Raw genomic sequence first — 23,452 nt, forward strand, 5'->3', positions numbered from 1 at the left:
TGGAAAGGCACCAAATAGATGAGCTTTCAATGCATCTCAAGGATCTAGAAAATCTGCAGCAAACCAGACCCAAAACTAGTAGGAGAAGAGAAATAACTAAAATCAGAGAAGAAATCAACAGGATTGAATCCAAAAAAAAAAAAAAAAAATTACAAAAAATCAGCCAAACGAGGAGCTGGTTTTTTGAAAAAATAAACAAAATTGACACCCCATTGGCCCAACTTACTAAGAAAAGAAAAGACCCAAATCAATAAAATCAGAGATGAAAAAGGGGATGTAACAACAGAAACCACAGAAATAAAGAGATGAATCAGAAATTACTACCGAGAGTTGTATGCCAGCAAACAGGGAAATCTATCAGAAATGGATAGATTCCTGGACACATACAACCTATGAACCATGAATACATAGAAAACCTAAACAGGCCCATAACTGAGACAGAAATTGAATCAGTAATAAAGGCCCTCCCAACAAAGAAAAGTCCAGGACCGGATGGATTCACTGCTGAATTCTACCAGACATTTAAAGAAGAACTAACTCCAATTCTTCTCAAACTATTCAGAACAATTGAAAGAGAGGAAATCCTCCCAAATTCATTCTTTGAGACCAGCATCACGTTAATTCCTAAACCTGAAAAAGATGCAGCAGAGAAAGAGAATCATAGACCAATATCCCTGATGAACATAGATGCAAAAATCCTCAATAAAATTCTGGCCAATAGAATGCAACAACACATCAGAAAGATCATCCACCCAGACCAAGTGGTATTTACCTCTGGCATGCAGGGATGGTTCAATGTTCGCAAATCAATCAACGTGATACACCACATTAACAGACTGCAGAAGAAAAGCCATTGGTTATCTCAATAGACACAGAGAAAGCATTTGATAAAATACAACACCCTTTCATGATGAAAGCTCTAAGCAAACTGGGTATGGAAGGAACATTCCTCAATACAATCAAAGCAATTTATGAAAAACACACGGCCAACATCCTATTGAATGGGGAAAAGTTGGAAGCATTTCCACTGAGATCTGGTACCAGACAAGGATGCCCACTCTCACCACTGCTATTCAATATAGTTCTGGAAGTTTTAGCCAGAGCTATGAGGCAAGAAAAAGAAATTAAATGGATATGAATTGGGAAGGAAGAACTCAAACTATCCCTCTTTGCAGATGATATGATTATTTATTTAGGGGACCCAAAGAACTCTACTAAGAGACTATTGGAACTCATAGAAAAGTTTGGCAAAGTAGCAGGATATAAAATCAATGCACAAAAATCAACAGCCTTTGTGTACACAGGCAATGCCATGGCTGAGGAAGAACTTCTAAGATCAATCCCATTCTCAATAGCTACAAAAACAATCAAATACCTTGGAATAAACTTAACCAAGGACATCAAAGATCTCTACGATGAGAATTACAAAACCTTAAAGGAAGAAATAGAAGAGGATACCAAAAATTGGAAAAATCTTCCATGCTCATGGATTGGAAGAATCAATATCATCAAAATGTCCATTCTCCCAAAAGCAATTTACAGATTCAATGCAATACCAATCAAAATACTAAAGACATTCTTCTCAGACCTGGAAAAAATGATGCTGAAATTCATATGGAGGCACAAGAGACCTTGAATAGCTAAAGTAATCTTGTACAACAAAAACAAAGCCAGAGGCATCACAATACCAGATTTCAGGACATACTACAGGGCAGTTGTTATGAAAACAGCTTGGTACTGGTACAGAAACAGATGGATAGACCAATGGAACAGAACAGAAACACCAGAAATCAACCCAAACATCTACAGCCAACTTATATTTGATCAAGGATCTAAAACCAATTCCTGGAGCAAGGGCAGTCTGTTCCATAAATGGTGCTGGAAAAACTGGATTTCCACGTGTGGAATCATGAAGCAAGACCCCTACCTTACACCTTACACAAAAATCCACTCAATATGGAGTAAAGATTTAAATCTACAACCTGAAACCATCAAATTATTAGAGAGCATTGGAAAAACCCTGCAAGATATATGTACTGGCAAAGACTTCCTAGAAAAGACCCTGGAGGCGCAGGCAGTCAAAGCCAAAATTAACTGTTGGGATTGCATCAAATTGAGAAGTTTCTGTACTGCAAAAGAAACAGTCAGGAGAGTGAAGAGACAACCAACAGAATGGGAAAAAATATTTGCAAACTATGCAACAGATAAAGGGTTAATAACCAGAATCTACAAAGAAATCAAGAAACTCCACAACATCAAACCGAACAACCCACTTAAGAGATGGGCCAAGGACCTCAATAGACATTTTTCAAAAGAGGAAATCCAAATGGCCAACAGGCACATGAAAAAATGTTCAAGGTCACTAGCAATCAGGGAAATGCAAATCAAAACCACAATGAGGTTTCACCTCACCCCGGTTAGAATGGCTCACATTCAGAAATCTACCAACAATAGATGCTGGAGAGGATGTGGGGAAAAAGGGACACTAACCCACTGTTGGTGGGAATGCAAACTAGTTAAGCCACTATGGAAGTCAGTCTGGAGATTCCTCAGAAACCTGAAGATAACCCTACCGTTCGACCCAGCCATCCCACTCCTTGGAGTTTACCCAAAGGAAATGAAATTGGCAAACAAACAAGCTGTCTGCACCCTAATGTTTACTGCAGCTCAATTCACAATAGCTAAGACCTGGAACCAACCCAAATGCCCATCAACGGTAGACTGGATAAAGAATTTATGGGACATGTACTCTATAGAATACTATACAGCAGTCAAAAACATGAAACCCGGTCATTTGCAACAAGATGGAGGAATCTGGAAAACATCATGCTGAGTGAATTAAGCCAGTCCCAAAGGGACAAATATCATATGTTCTCCCTGATCGGCGACAACTAACTGAGCACCAAAGGGGAAACCTGTTGAAGTGTAATGGACACTATGAGAAACAGCGACTTGATCAGCTCTTGTCCTGTTGATGTACAATGTAATACTTTATCCATTTTAGTATTTTTCTTTGTTTTGTTCTAGTACTATTGGTTGAACTCTGTAATTAACACACAATTATTCTTAGGTGTTTAAATTTTAACTGAAAAGTGATCCATGTTAAATATAACAGTGGGAATAAGAGAGGGAGGAGATGTACAATTTGGGACACGCTCAGTCTGACTTGCCCCAAATGGTGGAATTAGAATCGTGCCAGGGTATCCCAATACAATCCCATCAAGGTGGCATGTATTAATGTCATCTCACTAGTCCAAGTGATTAATTTCAGTTCACACTGATAGGTCTAAGAGTCAAAGGGATCACAGAAACAAGACTAGTGTCTCCTAATACTAAATGATATAATCAAAAAGGGAGAGAATGATCCATCATGGGAAGCAGGATACACAGTAGACTCATAGAATGGCAGATGTCCTAAATAGCACTCTGGCCTCAGAATCAGCCCTTAAGGCATTCAGATATGGCTGAAGAGCCCATGAGAGTATTTTAGACATGGAAAGCCATGATACCCTGGAAAAAAAGAAAAAAAGACCTAAATGGAAGATCTCTGCGAGTGAGATCCCAGTGGAAAGAATGGGGCCATCAAAGAAGGAGGTACCTTTCTCTGAAGGGAGGAGAGAAATTCCACTTTGACTATGACCCTGTCGGAATAAGATCGAAGTCGGCGAACTCAAAAGGCTTCCATAGCCTTGGCAACTCATCACTAGAGCCTAGGGAGATTACTGACGCCATAAACAAGAGTGTCAAATTGTTAAGTCAACAACAGGAGTCACTGTGCACTTACTTCTCATGTGCAATCTGTCCTTAGTGTGTTGTCCAATGTGAAGTAATGCTATAACTAGTACTGAAACAGTATTTTACACTTTGTGTTTCTGTGTGGGTGCAAACTGATGAAATTTTTACTTAATATATACTAAATCGATCTTTTGTATATAAAGATAATTGAAAATGAATCTTGATGTGAATGGAATGGGAGAGGGAGTGGGAGATGGGAGGGGTGTGAGTGGGAGGGAAATTATGGGGGGGGGGAAGCCATTGTAATCCATTAACTGTACTTTGGAAATTTATCTTTACTAAATAAAAAATAAAAAAAAATAAATGTGATAGTGCTGGCACTGTGGCACAGTGGGTTTAAGCCCTGGCCTGAAGTGCCCACATCCCATGTGGGTGCTGGTTCTAGTCCTGGCTGCTTTTTTTTTTTTTTCTGATAGGCAGAGTTAGTGAGAGAGAGAGAGAGAAAGATCTTCCTTTTTCTGTTAGTTCACCCCCAAGTGGCCGCTATGGTTGTGACAAGTGCACTGCGGCCGACGCACTGCGCCAATCCGAAGCCAGGAGCCAGGTGCTTCCTCCTGGTCTCCCATGCAGGTGCAGGGCACAAGCACTTGGGCCATCCTCCACTGCATTCCCGGGTCACAGCAGAAAGTTGGACTGGAAGAGGAGCAACCGGGAATAGAACCTGACGCCCCAACTGGGCCTATAACCTGGGGTGCCGGCACCGCAGGCGGAGGATTAGCCTAGTAAGCCGCCGCGCCAGCCGCTGCTCCTCTTCTGATCTAGCTCTCTGCTCCGGCCTGTGAAAGCAGTAGAAGATGGCCAAAGTCCTTGGGCCCCTGCACCCTCATGGGAAACCCAGAAGCTTCTGGCTCCTGGCTTCAGATTGGCACAGCTCCAGCCATTGCAGCCATCTGGGAAGTGAACCAGCAGATGGAAGAACTCTCTTTCTCTGTTTCTCTCTCCTTGTAACTCTTTCAAATAAATAAAATGCATCTTAAAAAATAAATGTGAGAAGATATTGACATCGTATACAAGAGTTCAGAGATAAAAAGGACTTTCAAGAGTTGGTAGTTTGAGACAACTTCATTGAAAAATTGTATTTGAACTTTTTTTAAAAAAAGATTTATTTATTTGAAAGAGAGAGAGAGCTAGAGACAGAGAGAGGTCTTCCATCTGCTGGTTCACTCCCCAGATAGCCACAATGGCCGAAGCTGTGCTAATCTGAAGCCAGAGCCTCCTCCAGGTCTCCCAGGTCTTTGGGGCATCTTCTACTGCTATCCCAGGCCATAGCAGAGAACTGGATTGGAAGAGGAGCAGCCAGGACTAGAACCGGCGCCCATATGGGATGCTGGCACTTCAGGCTAGGGCTTTAACCCACTGCACCACAGCGCTAGCTCCTGAGCTGTTCTTAAAAAGGAAAGAATTTGGATAGGTAAAGGTGGTATGGATATGTCTGGTCTTGTCAAGCTAAAGAAAGAACACGATAAAGCAAGAGAACCATGGTATATTCAAGAAGCAGAATTATCCAAGTTAGAAGCATGGAGCAACAAGCAAATTGGGAGGCTGTGTGTGGTTAATTCCAGAAAAAGAGCATGGAATTTCCTGTGGAACAGAACATTCCAGACACCATCATCACACATTTCAGTTCTCAAATTTTAATAAACTTTGACTGGATCTGAGCTACAATGGAGTGCAGTTTGAAAGTGATATTCAATTGTACTTTATATTTTTTCTACTAATGAAATGACTCAGAAAACTTAATTTTAGAGAAACTTACAAAGCATTAAAGATTTGAAAAAAGTATCTAAAAACAGCTTAATAATTTATAAGGTCATATGATTCAAACAAGTTATATGTTAGAATGTTTCCACAATAGAGAATCTCCTCTATATTATAGTCAACGTATAAAGGAAGACTCCAACAGGTAAGAATATATATAGATAGATAGATGTATAAAACATAAAAACCATAACTCCCAGGAAATGATTCATTTTAAAGGTTTTTTTTTTTTTTTTTTTTTTTTTTTTTTTTTTTGGACAGGCAGAGTGGACAGTGAGAGAGAGAGACAGAGAGAAAAGATCTTCTTTTTGCCGTTGGTTCACCCTCCAATGGCCCCCGCGGCCAGCACGCTGCGGCCGGTGCACCGCACTGATCCGATGGCAGGAGCCAGGTACTTATCCTGGCCTCCCATGCGGGTGCAGGGCCCAAGGACTTGGGCCATCCTCCACTGCACTCCCGGGCCACAGCAGAGAGCTGGCCTGGAAGAGGGGCAACTGGGACAGAATTCGGCGCCCCGACCGGGACTAGAACCCGGTGTGCCAGCATCGCAAGGCAGAGGATTAGCCTATTGAGCCACGGTGCCGGCCCCATTTTAAAGTTTTTAAAAAAAAAACTTCTAGGAATAGTATAAAAGTATATAAAACAAGTAAATATTAGTTTACACGATAACATAAAATAATCTGGACTTAAAAGTATCAGAATGAAAGGCAATTCAGCTCAGCAGCATTTTTAATAATATAAACAGTTATGTTATTTCCAGGAACAAGTACTGCTTTGGTAGTCAGTATACTCCTTTGGTACTGCTTAAACTGTTAGTAGTGAAATAAATAAAGCCAAATGTGTTTAGCAATCTATTATGAAACAAGAAACGACAGACTAGTAAGTTTTATTTTAATACATGTTCATGTATAGGATGATATCTGGATCAAAAAGTTTCTAAAGGGGAAATTTGAATGCTTCCTGTTTACTTAACAATATTCTCTTGCCTTTCTCACATCAAAGAACAACCGTCTTTATCTAGTAACCATCAATTTCAGCTCAAAGAAAATAACTTGCATGTGAAATTCATGGTGTTCCTTCATCAACTATTGTTATGAAGCTTGACAACATTCATATCCAGTCTCCATGAATATTTTAAAAGTATTTGTACATGGTTCATGTACATATTCAAGTTATTTTTCGTAAGTGTCATTTAAGGCTGCCTTAAAATAAGGCATAATCATGTTACTTCACTTAGTGTAAAATTAAACATGTGTATATCTAGAGTACTTCCCCACTCAAAAATTTTAAGTTTCTATGACAAGGTACAATTAAATACCTATTCAACCCTGGACAGGTACAGCCTTAATATATAGTCAACAATACAATATTATTCATTGGAAAGTTTAGAGCATTCTTTCCAAACTTTTTAATGTCATGATACAGATTTAGATGATGACAGTATTGCACAGTAAGGGAAAACAGGCTGCCTGAAGCCAAGTTGACTGTCCAATAGTCCTGCTGTCCCAGGCCCCACCCAGAACCCCAAGAGCTGAAGGAACTAAACGTGAGTATTCTTCATTCATAAGGTACGACTTAGACCTACTTTAACTATTACAAAATTCTTGATAACAACTGAGCTAGACAGGGAAAGGAGAGGGGAGCATGACGAAATACAGGCTTGGGTTAAATCTTCAAGAACTCAGACTGTGAAAACAACATAAACACAATTTGTCCCTCACTGATTTTATTTCCACTGAATTCTTCTCTTTACTTTTAGCTTATTTCCCCCATGTGGTTTCAGCTGTTTCAGGAATGTAGTTACAGCTCCCTAGCTAATCACAGCTAATCCAATTACAGCTGGGCCAATTCAATTGGGCCAATTCTCTGATCTAGCTAACATCCCCATCCCCCAAAACAAGTCATAAAGATCCCATTAGATGGCTCCACCATAAATTCACACATACTTATGCAATCTCCTGAATCTTATAAACTAATAGGAGAGACCTTAACCACAACAACATTATTCTTATCACTAAGCTACTACAAAGAACAGAACTCATCTATTGACTCCAAGCTATCATTTCTCATTCACTTCTTAATCATGGCCAATCTTAACTGTCTTAACTGAGCCACCACTAACTTATTCTGTATGGTGGTGTTTTTCCATGTGTGGTCAAAGCACCACCTGTGAAGATCCAAGCCAGATGAATAGGGAGAAGTCACACTGACTTCAGCTGCAGAAAGATACCAGAAAAAACAAAGGAAGGATCATGTTCCCAAGGGGCTTGTCAGACCTTTTCAATGGAGAACAGACCAGACTCCATAGAGCAGTGAGGAGAGAGAATGCACAGCCGCTGATCACGTGCTACCAGCAATTCCTGCATATTCACAGCCAACACCTGGCTAGGAAGTGCCTTCTTCCCAGTCAAGGTGAGAGGAGGTTGCTGCAGCCTACACCACTGGCAGCTCTGACAGAATCCCAAGGTCCTCACTTAAGTTCTCTCTGGGGAACTAGTGTGTGTATGTGTGTGTGTGGTGGTGGGGAAGCAATTGTTTAACTCCATGAAAGGATACCACATTGCTTCTCTGCCCTCTCCATACCAAAGCTTCAGACTCAAGTTGCTGAGCTGGGGCTACAGCTGTCAATGCCCTGATTCAGTAAGTAGCTCAAACTGGGGCAGCTTACCGAGTAGAGTGGACCCCTATATCTTGTGACTGTGAGAATTCTGGGCATAGGCCACAGCACTGAGTACACAAGTTGTGGGTAGGCTCCTGTGCACTGTCTGACTGCAGAAACATGGCGGTCCCTACTTGCTGGGGACAGATCTTGTGGAGTGCTCAGAGGACACACCACAAAGTGGATCAGTGTTCTGTATATGGCATATGTGCCTGGGTGGTTCATGAGCACATCACAGGCTGTGAATCACCTGGTTCACCCTGGCACAGAGAAGGGCTAGTACTGTCAACATCTGAGCTAGCTCCAGCATCCACTCTCCCCTACTGACTGTAGCCAGAGGCGATATACCAACCCAACTTGGATGTCACTCTAGACTCTGATGCCACCCACAAACCATGACCAGAGCTCCCTGGGCCCACCCAGCACACACCCCTGGAACTCCAGTGCAAATTTCAGGCATTCCACTGACCCAGAGAGATGCATTTCTAGGAATAAAGCTTTCAAACAAAAACAAGAAAACATCCCCCAAAGGAGTTAACAAACAAAACCCAAATGCAGAAAAAACAATGCAGTAAAATAGGAAACATGAACAAGGAAGGCAATATGACTACCCAAAAGGAACACAAAAATACATTAATATTGGATGGTAAAGAACGGGAGAATTATGAAATGCCTGTAAAGGAATTCAGAAACAATGATTGTAAGGTGTGGGGAGCAACTGGGAGCAACTGGGACTAGACTAAGTTACTGGAATTAAGACTTATTCTATGCATCTGCTATCCCACAATGTGGCGCTGAGAAGGGAGAAACAGCTTCTACACAGCTGCCTCCAGTTCAACCAATAAGCAGCAGGAGCTGATTCTGATTGGAGGAGAGCAGCGTACTCGGCGTGTGGGTAGCAGAGTTGGGATTGGTGGAAGAGGACTATAAAGGAGGAGGAGACAACATGCACCAGGAACATCTATCTGAAGGAACACCTGTGCAGCCCCTGAGAGAGCCGGCCAGCGGTGTGCCACTCCCCTGCGGAAGTGGGGAAAGTGGCAGGGGGAACCGCCCTTCCACGGAGGTGGAAGGGACAGTAACCAACCCGGGAAGAACCAGCAGCAAACCAGGGGAGGGCCGAGCAGACCAAAGAACAGCACAGGGTCCTGTGTCGTTCCTCCACGAAGACGGGGAACGACAGTAAGGTTACTGAACAACAAAGAGAAAAAGCTACATGAATAAGGACATTCTGCAGAGATATATTGCTGAAAATTAGAAATATTAGAAATATTCAATAGGCCAAATAAAATTACAGGGGAAAGCCTTAACAATGGATGTAGTGAGGCAGAAGAAATAATATCTGATCTAGAAGACAGTCCTTTGAAATATCTCAGACAAAAAAAAAAAAGAAAAATTGGAAAGACTGAAAAGTATTTGGGATCTATGGGATACCATCAAATGACCAAATACAGATGTGTTAAAGAGTTCTTCAAGTATGAAAAAAAAAAAAGATGGCTTAGAAAATGTATTCAGTGAAATAGATCTTTCTCCAATTTGGATTTCGATATGAACATCCAAATAACAAGAAGCACACAGAACCTCAAATAAACATGATTAGAAAAGATCATCACCATGACACATTATATCAGACTTTCAAAAGTAAAACATAAAGAGAATATCCTAAATTATGCAAAAGAGGAATGCAAGATCACTTTTTTTTTTTTTTTTGACAGAGTGGACAGTGAGAGAGAGAGAGAGAGAGAGAGAGAAAGGTCTTCCTTTGCCGTTGGTTCACCCTCCAGTGGCTGCCGCGGCCAGCACGCTGCGGCCGGTGCACCGCACTGATCCGATGGCAGGAGCCAGGTACTTATCCTGGTCTCCCATGGGGTGCAGGGCCCAAGTACTTTGGGCCATCCTCCACTGCACTCCCTGGCCGCAGCAGAGAGCTGGCCTGGAAGAGGGGCAACTGGGACAAAATCCGGCGCCCCAACCGGGACTATAAACCCGGTGTGCCGGCGCTGCAAGGCGGAGGATTAGCCTAGTGAGCCTTGGCGCCGGCCATCAAGATCACCTTTAAAGGATCTCCAGATTAACAGATTTCTCAACAAAATCCCTATAGGCCAAGAGATAATGGAGAGATACAGTCCAAGTGCTAAATGAAAAGAAAAAATGCCAGCCCAGCAAAATTCTCATTCATAAATGAATATGAAGGCAGAGAACGTCCTATAACAGAACAAAGGAGATTCAAAACAAACAATAGGAATATTCATTGGAAAATGGAAGGATCAAGTCATCAGCTATCAATAATAACCTTGACTGTAAATGAACTAAATTCTACAATTAAAAGATGCACATAGTTTAATGGATAAATAAATAAGACTCAACTATAGGCTGCCTATAGAATCATACTTCCCAATAAAGATACACACACAGAAAATGAAAGGATGGAAAAACACACTCCATGCAAATGAAAAGGAGCAGGATAGCTATTCTCAGAACAGACAAAATGATGCTAAGACAACAACCATTAAGAGAAACAAATAAGGGATTAATTCAACAAGATGTGACTATATTAAATGCATATGCACCCAATGTCAGAGTACCCAGTTTTATAAAACAAATGTTAATGGATCTAAAGGGAGACATAAGCCCCAATAAAATAACAGCAAACTTCAACACCTCACTCACCAATTGACAGATCAACCAACATATAAAAAATCAATAAGGAAAAACTAATCATTATAGACCTAATGGATCTAATAGAGATCTACAGAACATTTCATCCCAGAGCTGCAGAATATACATTCTTTTTATCAGAACATGGAACATTCTCTAGGAAAGACCATATGTTAGGCCATAAAACAAGTCTCATCACATTAAAAAAAAACTGAAATTATATCATGTGTCTTTTTTGACTTTTAATGGAATGAAGTTAGAAATTAACAGAAGAAACTCTAGAAAATATACAAACACATGAGACTAAACAACATGCTCCTGAATGAACAGCGGGTCACAGAAGAAATTAGAAGGGAAATAAAAAATTTTCTTGGATGAAAATGAAACACATCAAAATGTATGGGATATGACAAAAGCATTGTTAAGAGGTAAGTTTATAGTAGTAAGTGCCTACGTCAAAAAGTTGGAAAGGTATCAAATAAATGATCTAACAATGCATCTCAAGGATCTAGAAAAACAAGAACAAATCAAACCCCAAAATACAGGAAGAAGAGAATAATAAAAATTAGGGAAGATACAAAATAGAATTTAAAAACTATACAGCCGACGCCGCGGCTCAATAGGCTAATCCTCTGCCTTGCGGCACCAGCACACCGGGTTCTAGTCCTGGTCGGGGTGCCGGATTCTGTCCCGGTCTCTCCTCTTCCTGTCCAGCTCTCTGCTGTGGCCCGGGAGTGGAGTGGAGGATGGCCCAAGTCCTTGGTCCTGCACCCGCATGGGAGATCAGGAGAAGTACCTGGCTCCCAGCTTCGGATCAGCGCGGCGTGCCAGCCGCAGCATGCTGGCCACAGTGGCCATTGGAGGGTGAACCAACGGTAAAGGAAGACCTTTCTCTCTGTCTCTCTCTCTCTCACTGTCCACTCTGCCTATCAAAAAAAAAAAAAAAAACTATACAAAAGATCAGTGATATGAAGACCTGTTTTTTTGAAAAAATAAAGTGATAATCCATTGCCCCACCCAATCAAAAAGGGGTAGAAGAGCCCAATCAATAAAATAAAAAATGAAAAAGGGAATGTTACAACTGATACCACAGAAACACAAAGAATAATTACAAACACCTGTCGCTCCCCGTCTTCGTGGAGGAACGACACAGGACCCTGCGCTGTTCTTTTCGTCTGCTCGGCCCTCCCCGGGTTTGCTGCTGGTTCTTCCCGGGTTGGCTACTATCCCTTCCACCTCCGTGGAAGGGCAGTTCCCCCTGGCCACATTCCCCACTTCCGCAGGGGAGCGGCACAGCGCTGGCCGGCTTTCTCGGGGGCTGCACGGGTGTTCCTTCAGCTAGATGTTCCCCTTAGATGTTCCTGGTGCATGCCGTCTCTCTCCTCCTTTATAGTCCTCCTCCGCCAATCCTAACTCGGCTGCCCACACGCCGAGTATGCTGCTCTCCAATCAGGAGCAAGTCCTACAGTTTATTGGCTGAACTGGAGGCAGCTGCGTAGAAGCTGTTTTCTCCTCTCCCAGCGCCATATTGTGGGAGAGCAGATGCATAGAATAAGTCTTAATTCCAGTAACTTAGTCTAGTCCGAGTTGCTCCCCACAAACACCTATATGCCAATAGATTGGAAAATCTAAAAGCAATGGACAAATTTCTGGACACATATAATATTTATCAAAATTGAGGCAGAAAGACAGAAAACCTGAACAGACCAGATAACCAAGGCGGAGACTGAATCAGTAATAAAGAGTCTTTCAATAAAGAAAAGCCAAAGACCAAATGGCTTCACTATTGAATTCTACCAAACTTTTAAAAAGAGTTAATCTAAATTCTTCTAAACTTATGCAGCAATAATTCAAAGGGAATGAATCCTTCCAAATTCGTTCCATGAGGTCAGCATTACCTTAGTTCCAAAATCAGGGAAAGATACAACAAAAAAGAGAGCTACATATCAATATCCCTTATGAACACAGCTGTAAAAATTTTCAAACAAATGATAGCAAGTCAAATCCAACAACACATTAAAATGATCATCTATTGGACCAAGTGGAATTTATCCCAGGGATGCAGGGATGGTTCAACATATGCAAATCAAAAAATGATTTTTTGATCAGTGAAATGAAGGATGAAATTCACAAGATTATCTCAACAGATGCAGAGAAAGCATTTGATAAAATACATCCTTCTCATTATAATAATCTTTAAAAAAATTTGGTATTGAAGGAACATACCTCAACATAATCAAGGTAATATATGAAAAACCTATATACTGAATAGAGAAAAGCTGGAAGCATTTCCACTAAGATCTGAAACCAGACAAGGATGGCCACTCCCAGAATTATCATTCACTATAGTTGCAGAAGTTTGAGCCAGTGCCATTAGGCAAGCAGAAGTAGTCAAGGAGATACAAATTAGAAAGGAGAAAATCAAATAATCCCAGTTTGCAGATGACATGATCCTTGATACAGTGGAACCAAAAGACCCTCCACTAAGAAACTACTGAAATGCATAAGAGATTTCAACAAAGTTGCATGATGCAAAATCAACACATAATAATCAATAAAATTCTTATACACCAACAATTTTCTGCTGAAAATCAACCTATAAGATCAGTCCCATTCACAATAGCTGCCTCCAAGTTTAAATACCTTGTGATAAAATTTTTAAAATATTTTTAAAAATTTGACAGAGTTATAGACAGTGAGAGAGAGACAGAAAGAGAGAGATCTTCCTTCCGTTGGTTCACTCCCCAAATGGCTGCCACAGCCGGCGCTGCACTGATCCGAAGCCAGGGACCCAAGCACTTGGGCCATCCTCCACTGCCCTCCCGGGCCACAGCGGAGAGCTGGACTGGAAGAGGAGCAACCGAGACTAGAACCCGGCGCCATATCGGATGCTGGCGCCGCAGGCAGAGGATTAACCAAGTGAGCCACAGCGCTGGCCCCAAAAATTTCAAATCTTTTCAGCCAGATCAAATTCCATCTTTGACTTCCCTCTTTCTACTAATGGTACCCCCAGTCACCCAGCTCAAAAGCATGGTCATCTTTGATTTGACATCTCCTTGGTTTCATATATTCTATTTTCAGGTTCTAACTTCTATTATTTAGACTTACCTTCTTTATAAATTGTCACAACCCTGGTCTGAGTTACCCTTACCTGTTACTCAGGATGTTGCCATAGCCTAATTTTTCAGTCTCTTCTCTAACAAACCTTAAAAAACTACTACTAGAACACTTATCTAAATAGCAAAAAATGGAAAATAACTCAAATATCTGTCCATATGAATGCTGTCTATATATATAAAATAAATGCAACATTTATAATTTTATATACATATAAAGGGTCTATAAAACATTCATAGAAAATATTAAAAATGAATTTAATAACTTTTGTACCAACATAAACCATTTTAATTTCATTTTCCCTAAATATTTAGAAGTATCTTTGAATATACATATCTATTTATGTGTGTTTATATCCATTTATAAACAATCTCAGGATGGAAGGAATTGAGGTAAAAGTTGGTCCTCTCTGTATATAACACATATTATAGATCTGTTGTATTTTATGCAATAATTTGAACAGGTCAATTTTTAATCACCAAAAACCAATCAAATATGAATGTTAACTGTTTCAGGTGTTGGAGGCATAACTACCACAGACAGGAGTGACTTCAAGGGGCAAGTGCTTGTTGTGGTTAAGGTGCCAATCAGGACGCCTATATCCCATGTCAGAATGTGCAGCTGTGCTTCCAATACTAGCTTATTGCTAACAGGAGGCAGCAGGTCATGGCTCTGATATTTAGGTCCCTGCCAGCATGTGGGAGACCAGGGTTGAGTTCCCAGCCTGGTTTCAGCTTGACCTAGCCCTGACTATTGCAGGCACCTGAAGAATGAACCAACAATGAACCAACAAACAAGGATTCCAGTTAGTCTCTTTCTGCCTTCCAAATAAATATTTTAAAAAAATAACAAGCTATTTCAAGTTACCTTAAAACATTAATTTTTATAAACACGGTGGGATATTTCTTAAAGACAAAAACAATTTAAAATTGCTTTCAGTAATCATATTGATATTCTGAGACTGTTGTGTGTGTCATGGAACAAATTAATAATAAATTGTGTTTGTATCAATAGTCATTGGAATTTTGGTATAAGAGGTAGGAGATTCAAAAGACTGAAGATATTAACTAAAAATCTTGTAGGTCTGAATTTAAAATGTATCACTATAAACAAACTATATTAATTTATATTAAATATGTAACCTTCCAAGCTCTGTTCTCTGAAAAAACCTTGAGAAAAAAATGACCAATCCAGTATCCATAGATACCCTATGCACTCTAAACCTGCTTTCCATTAAAAGGAACTAGGATTCTTTAGAGAAACGGCCGATTCCAAGTTTGGGGCAACAAATGAGCACAAAGAGATAGGAACATTCTGTTATAACAGAAAGAAGGAAAGCTACTTAAGACTATTTGGCTCATGTTTAAAAGACATAGGCATCAACATGACAAGGTTTCCACCTAAGGGAAGGACAGCACTTACCACTTCTATTCACATTGCACTGAGATGTAGCCAGTACAAGAAACAATGCAAGAAAAAGAAACTAGAGGTTGGAGATTCAGACAGAGGAAATAATTGTTATTATTCACATATGACTGAAGAAAATCTAAAAAGCTCTACAGATTAGATTGATTTAGCAAGGCTATTAGGTCACCCTAAAAATATATATCTACATATCAGCAACAAAAATATGCTTTAAAATAAGAAAACTAAATATATTTATGTAAGATTCCTACTGACCAAAGGCAGAATAATTTAAGCATTGGGGCCAGTGATGTAGTGCAGTAGTTAAGTTGCTTACTACAATGCTGGCATCCCATATGGGCATGAGTTTGAGTCTCAACTGCTCCACTTCTTATCCACCTCCATGCTAGTTTATCTGGGAAAGCAGCAAGCAGACCACCAAAGGCCTTGGGTCCCTGCACCCATGTAGGAGACCCAGATCGAGTTCCAAGCACATGCTTCAGCCTGGCTTAGCCCTAGCAATTGCAGCCATTTGGGGAGTGAATTAGCAGATCAAAGAGTGCTCAGTGCTCGCTCCCGTGCTCTCTCTCTCTGTGTTTCCCTAATAAATAAAAAGATAAATCTTTTTAAAAAAGAATTTGAGTATCAATTTGAATATTAATTGTAATGAACTTAAATGTGAATGTTTGTATCTACAAACTTGTAATGATACTATAAAAAATGAGATATTCTTACTAGAAAACTTAACCTGAATTTGAAAGCCTCTAGTTTCAACTACTGGTTTCATGATGTGATGGAGATACAGGCAACAGAATCAACATTGTGAGAGACTCTACAAAGGGCATAGGTTTCTTTGTATATACAACTAAAAGAAAAAAGAAAACATACAGATTAACAGATATTTAATAGACAATTCCAAAACACTGATGTAATTTTGATCCTGATTCCAACAATCAACAGTTCTGAGATAATAGAATATTAATTTTTAAAGATGTGTTGACTTTCACTTATACTCTCATGTATGTGTATTAAAGTGTCCTTATATTTTACATTAAAGTTATTTTCAGATACAACAGCACATCCTGTATTTGTTTTGACAGAATCCAGTTGGAGAGTTTTACTCATGTTTATAACAGTTATTGAAGCTGGAAGATAAGTACATGGGGAGTCATTATTCTCTCCATTATATACATCAATAATTTAAATAACAAATTAAAAAAGAAAATGTTGCAGGATGGTAACTTAACCTATCACTTCCCTACATAAAATCCTTGGAGGGCTCCCTTCTGCTTACCAATTTGAGAGTATCTACTAGATTTAACTTCTAGTTTTTCCAGTGCTCTACATAGTATCCCCAAACATTGCAACATTTCATTTCTAATTTTTAATTTATTATTTCCAACTGGAATGCAATTTCTCTCTCATTGCAGTCTACCAAATTTACTCATCCTTCAATGCTTGCCTCAGATAACAAAACCTTAGATCTAAAAAAAAAATAAAACTTATATCTAACTAGTTTTAGTGATTTTTTTTTAAAAGAATTTTAGAATTGAAAGTTTAGAAGCTGAATTTAGGTTTGCTCGCCTTGAAGCCAACCATCTTGTCAGTACAAAACATATTTAAAAAGGTTAAAAAGTACAGCTGCTTTCTAAGAAAGGTAGCCTGGAGCTATTCCCACCAAACCTCCATCCCTCAACAAACAATGAAACTCACTAGAATCAACTTTGTCCATGAAAAGAACTGAGCTAAAAGCAATTAAATAATTTACAACAGTCACACTCATAAATGCCAATACTGGGCTTCGCATTCATCTCCTGACCCTTGTAATAAATGACTATCTTCTGGGAGATGCCATCCATTTGTCTTATAAAATCTTTTTATTTTTAAGATTTATTTACTTATTTGAAAGGCAGTGTTATAGAGACAGAGATACAGGGAGATATCTTCCATCCTCTGGTTCACCCCCTGGATGAACTCTACTGGGTCTTCTATGTGGGTGTGGGGGCCCAATCACTTGTGGCATCTACTCTTTTCCCAAGCACACTAGCAGGGAGCTGGATTAGAAGTAGAGCGGCTGGGACTTCAACCAGAGCTCATATGAGATGCTAGCATAGCAGGAAGTGACTATACCTGTGGCACCACAATGCCAAGCCCTTATAAAGCCTCTCATGCTATCTCTCTTCAAAAGGCCAATATGGTCAGGGCTGTGCCAGGCCAAATGAGGAGCATTAAACTCCATCCAAATCTCCCACATGGGTGGCAGGGGCCCAAGTACATGGCCCATCTTTCACTGCTTTACTAAGTGCAGTAGGAGGGAAATGCATCTGAGCAGAGCAGCTGGGACTCAAACCAGCAATCTGATGTGAACACCTGCATTATGAGTGGCAGCTTAACCCATAGCACACCATGGCTAGTCCCCCCAAAATTGTTTTTTACTGCTTCTCACTGAGTGCCTAACCCAGGATCTTCTACTAACTAGACAGAACTTTTGGGGGTAGTTATTAATAATTTAGTCCTTTTTCATATTTTATATGAGTCAGCTAAAAGCAAAATACCAAGTTGTTTTTTTTTATAACATTATTTGAATCTGAACAGTCAAGAGAAGGTCAAGGACCTCATGTTTTTAAAGGCAAATTTACTATGAAGAAGTAAAATAACAGAAATAAAGGCTGGAAATCTGCTGTGTTAGGAAACAGTAAAATAAATGTAATGAGGAAATACAAGTAGAAGAAATAAGCAATAAATATCATAACTGATTGAAATGGAATTTATTAATATTCATGTTGATCCATACGAACTGCCCATTTTCAGTCTACAAAAAAAAAAATGGCAACTTCATGTGGTTCAACCTAATATTACTAAATGTAGAGTCTAGACTTCTGAAAGACATTTAAGTTGTCTTTACAGAATGGCTTCACTGTTCATCAACAAAATTCCTTCTTACTTTTTAAACAAAACAAAACAACCAACATCAATCTCATCAGAGATTACAATAGTTCACATGGAGTGGGCATGAAACTCAAAAGTTTATTAGATGAAAGCTAAGAGGGACAACTCTGGGAATCAATAATGTTTAATGTATCTATGATTGAAAAGAAATAGAGTGAAGATAAAGTACAACAAAAACTCACAATTTCACTAAAGATATATATATATATGTAGATACATATATCAACTCAAGAGTAGCTAAACTTTCACTTTTCATCTAATCACTGCAACAGTCTTCTACTTATATATAAATTGGAAACCCTTAATATAAATTATAATGGATTAGATCACATTTGGTATAGATAGCTTATATAGCACACTTGAAAATGAACAATTTTAAAGCATATAAGGTAATCCTCTATTAATCAGAATAATTTATCAAACTATTTCCTAACATGCTTAACATTTTTCTGCATTTATATGTGCAGTTTGCATTCATAAACTCCTGTGACCTAAGAGATGGTGTCTTACTTTTTAAAATACTATCACCTAGAACAGTGACTGAAAAATGCTAGGCACTCTAATGCTTGTTTAATTATTTTAAAAAGGATTAATTTTATTTATGACTTCGAATTCAAAGAAAAAATAAACTTGAGGTACCATGATATTCACTATCACAGCTATATGGATAGCACTGAATCAAAAACTTAAAAGAGAATGAATTCCATTTTAAACTACAAAAAGGGTAAGGATTTTATAATATTTGTAATAGGAACATGTCTACATATTGAATCAGGCAATTATTTTTCAAAAAAATTCAAAGTAAAAAAAATCCTAATGTTTCAATGTAAATTGGCATGACTGTTTACAAATCCTCACTAATTCACAAATTTTCAACAGTTGCTATTATAAGACTCTGATTCTGAAAGCTGAAAACCTTCAATATTTTAACATTTTTACTAGTCAACACACACCAAAAAATAAAAGATTTTTATTATGACAAGGGAATGCTTAATTCACATACTAAATTGCTCTATACAGGGAGATTTCACAATCCAAGAGCCATAGCCATGTTGCTGTAAGTAGGATTTCAACAAAGTTTTAGCTTCTTGATAGGATGCAGACATACGCTAGAGGGGAGAAAAAAATTGAATTGTATAAAACAAGCAGAATTTGACTTATAAAAAGTAGTCCTAATCTGTTTATCTTGACATTTAAAAAAATCACTGGAAATCATTTTTGAATTCCTAATTTTTCAATATTTTTTGAAGATAAAATATATTCTTCCCAATAAGCCTAAAAGGCAATTTTGATTCTTTTTAAGCATTTTAATTAAAAGAGTAATCATACTCATTACAAAAATTTGAAAAACTGAAATTATTAAGAAGGGAAAAAAGTACTTGAAATGCCAACACTATAGATAAGTTATAAATTTTTTACAAAATGAACATATGAACTTTCTAAAAGGTACCTTTGTTAAAGTATAATTCATACACTATAAAATTCACCCACTGTAAAAACAGCAAATATCAACAAAGTTCAATTTTAAATCAGCTATCACTCTAAAGGTTCCACTGTGCCCACCCACAGTCAATCTGTATTCTTGACCTTGGCTCTAGCCCCTGGAAACCACGAATCCCCTTTGTATGTCTACAGATTTTTGCTTTTTCTAGAAATTTCATGTATATTGGCTAACAGAAATCTACTCTGTTGCACCAAGTTTCTTTTGGTTAGCATATTTTCCACTCTGCCAATGTTGTTTCATGTATCAGTAGTTTGGTGCTTCTTATTGCTAATATTCCATGGTGGAACAGAGAGGGAGCTTACTGCTCTAGTCTAGGGGAAGTTAGTTAAAAAGTGGAGAGAGTGCAATCTCAGGGAAGAGTTAGGGAGAAAACCGCAGAGAAAACTCCTCGCAAATTAGAGGGACACTGGATCTATGTGGAGGGTGTGGATGTGCACAGTTCAGGACCCCAGCAGTCAAGAGCCTCAGCACCGGCTTTGGACAGTGAGGTGAGACCATACTGCAGCAGCCCAAGCCTCTGGTGATACAGCTGTGGGAAGAGTCTGGCATAAGTCTGGATTGCAGCCCAGTGAGGGACAGTGTACCTGCCAACCTACATGGAAAAAAAAGGGAGAAGGCACGATTCTCTCTCCCAGACTACCTGGAACCAGCATCCGCAACTAGTTGAGAGGGCAGGTGCTATTCTGGACATACGTAACAGCTGTTCCAGCTTGTGTCCACATGCCCAGCAACCAGCTGAGAGGAGAGGCCTGAGTCTGGCTGAGACACTGGCAGGAGCCTGTGTACTGGGAAGGACTGTGAAAATACTGTGGCTGTGTGGGAGGGTGTGGGTTTGGCTGGGTCTCTGGGCAGTCACTGTAGGCGGCTCCACATGCTCAGGGCTCCCTGATTGCATGGTGAGGGTAATTGCTGAGGGATCCGAGCCCACACTGAGGACTGCATGGATCCTTTGTGTGGTTCTTGTGTCAGTATGATGAATACAGCACCCCACTGGGGCTAGCAATTGGACACTGGTCTCTTTGGAGGAGAGGAGGCAAGTGTGAGACTAAGCCAAAAGAGTGGAACAATCTCTCCCCCCTGAAAAGAAAAAAAAAAAAGATAGAGATTTACCATCCCAACTTGGGTGCCACCTTGGGCATTCCCCTCACCCTGGAGCACTGAACAGAGCTCTCTGGACACACCCAGCACACCCAGCATTCACTGAAACAGCAGACACTCCACCTAGCCACAGAGGCAAAGTACAAAGATACAAGCCATCACGGGGGGGAAAAAAATCTCCACAAATGACTAAAAAATACAGAAATTCAAGAAACAAGAATAAGGAAGACAACATGACATGCCAAAGGAACACAACAACACTTCAATTCTAGAAAGTGAAGATGAAGAGATTGAAGAAAAATCAGAAATGGAATTGAGGTCGGCGCCGCGGCTCAATAGGCTAATCCTCCACCTAGCGGCGCCGGCACACCGGGTTCCAGTCCCGGTCGGGGTGCCGGATTCTGTCCCGGTCGCCCCTCTTCCAGGCCAGCTCTCTGCTGTGGCCCGGGAGTGGAGTGGAGGATGGCCCAAGTGCTTGGGCCCTGCACCCCATGGGAGACCAGGAGAAGCACCTGGCTCCTGCCTTCGGATCAGTGCAGTGCGCCAGCCGCAGCGGCCATTGGGGGGTGAACCAACAGAAAAGGAAGACCTTTCTCTCTGTCTCTCACTGTCCACTCTGTCAAAAAAAAAAAAAAAAAAAAAAAGAAATGGAATTGAAAAAAAAATTGATTGTAGGATTACTTAGAATTAATCAGAAGCAAATCCACAAATTAAAGAAATCCATACATGACATGATTGAACATTTTTCACACAAAATTGAGATTTTAAAGAGAAACTGAAATGAAATATTGGATATGAAAATTCAATAGATAGAAAATGGAGTGCAAAGCATTAAAAACAGATTCACTGAGGAAGAAGAAAGAAGATCTGAGTTAAAGACAAGTCTCTGGAAATTTTACAGACCAAAAAAAAAAAAAAAAAGAGCAAAATTAGAAAACTAAAAAACAGTGCTGGAGATTTATGGGATACTATCAAACAATGCAATAGAGGTCTTACGAGTTCCTGAAGGTGTGGAAAGAGAGAATGGATTAAAAAGCCTTTTTAGTAAAATAAAAAGAAAGGGGCATCCAAGTACAGGAAGCACAAAGAATTCCTAACAGACATGATCAGAAAAGAACTCCACCACAACACAATGTACTCAAACTTTCCACAGTAAAACAAAGAAAAAATTCTAAAATGTACACAAGAGAAATGCCAGATTCCTTTCAGAGGATCTCCAATTAGAATTACAGCTGACTTCTCATCAGAAACCCTACAGGCTAGAAGAGAACGGCAAGATATATTCCAAGTCTTAAGAGAAAAAAATACTGTACCCTGCAAAGCTCTCACTTATGAATAAAGGTGAAATAAAGGCCTTCCATCATATGGATATATTACATTTTATTCATACATTCACTAGCAGATGAACATGTGAACTGTCTCTGTTTTTTTGCTTTAACAGATAAGGGTGCTATAAATACCAATTTATGAATCTGTATATAAACAAAAATTTTTAATTCTCCTGGATACTCATGGTACTACAAGATCACAGGTAAGTATAAGCTTTCCTTTGTAAGAAAATGCCAAACTGTTTCCCAAAATGGTTATACCATTTGATACTCCAATCAACAAATGCCTAAGGGCACATTTCTCAATAACCTCAATAATACCTGATAGGCTATCTTTGGATTTTAGTCAGTGTGTAGTGATATATCACTGTGATTTTATTTATTTCCTATATGAGGCTGAACATAACTTATTTGTTTATGACTCACTTGTATATAGTCCTTATCAAAAACAGATTGCCTGTTCTATTACTTTTATAGATTTTGTATATTTTATCAGATGCATTTTTTTTTTTTTTTGGACAGGCAGAGCTAGACAGTGAGAGAGAAACAGAGAGAAGGGTCTTCCTTCTGTTGGTTCACCCCACAAATGGCCGCTAAGGCTGGCACGCTGCGCTGATCTGAAGCCAGGAGCCAGGTGCTTCCTGCTGGTCTCCCATGCGGGTGCAGGGCCCAAGCACATGGGCCATCCTCCACTGCCTTCCCAGGCCACAGCAGAGAGCTGGACTGGAAGAGGAGCAACCAGGACAGAATCTGGCGCCCCAATCGGGACTAGAACTCTGGGTGCCGGCGCCGCAGGCAGAGGATTAGCCAAGTGAGCCGCGGTGCCGGCCCAGATGCATGATTTAAGTCTGTGGTTTGCATCTTAACTTTCAAAAATGTTTAATTTAATTAAAAGGCAGAGAGAGTGTGTGTGTGTATCTCCCACATTCCAATTCACTCCCCAAATGTCCACAACAGCCAGGGCTAGAGTACAGGCTGAAGCTAAGAGCCAGAACTTCATCTGGGTTTCCGATGGGCATAACAGGAACCCAGCAGTCATCATCTGCTGCCTCTCAGGATACATATTAGCAGGAAGTTGGACAAGACAGGCCCTCTTATATGAGATGTAGACATCTCAAGGAGTGGCTTAACTTGCTATGCCACAATGCCTGTTTAGTATCTTCACGTTCTCAACAAAGACTT

General features: G+C 39.7%; 1 protein-coding gene across 12 annotated transcripts in view; it reads right to left on the reverse strand.

Annotated features, from left to right (window-relative positions):
- Window positions 1–23,452, reverse strand: part of ADAD1 (adenosine deaminase domain containing 1) — a 128,929-nt gene that overhangs the window by 49,173 nt on the left and 56,304 nt on the right. For 5 of the 12 annotated variants that reach the window (XM_089302554.1, XM_070047641.2, XM_017347555.4 and 2 more), the window contains one exon: window positions 18,141–19,449. The exons of the other annotated variants lie outside the window; for them this stretch is intronic. In XM_089302554.1, coding sequence (XP_089158680.1) covers window positions 19,336–19,449 — 114 coding nt within the window. In that variant the 3' untranslated portion in view covers window positions 18,141–19,335. Of the gene's footprint in view, window positions 1–18,140; window positions 19,450–23,452 lie in introns of those variants that run through there. 12 annotated transcript variants of the gene reach the window in all.

The sequence above is a fragment of the Oryctolagus cuniculus genome, chromosome 8, assembly GCF_051225735.1.
Source record: "Oryctolagus cuniculus isolate XC-2025 breed Fujian yellow rabbit chromosome 8, ASM5122573v1, whole genome shotgun sequence".
NCBI classification, from domain to species: Eukaryota; Metazoa; Chordata; class Mammalia; order Lagomorpha; family Leporidae; genus Oryctolagus; species Oryctolagus cuniculus.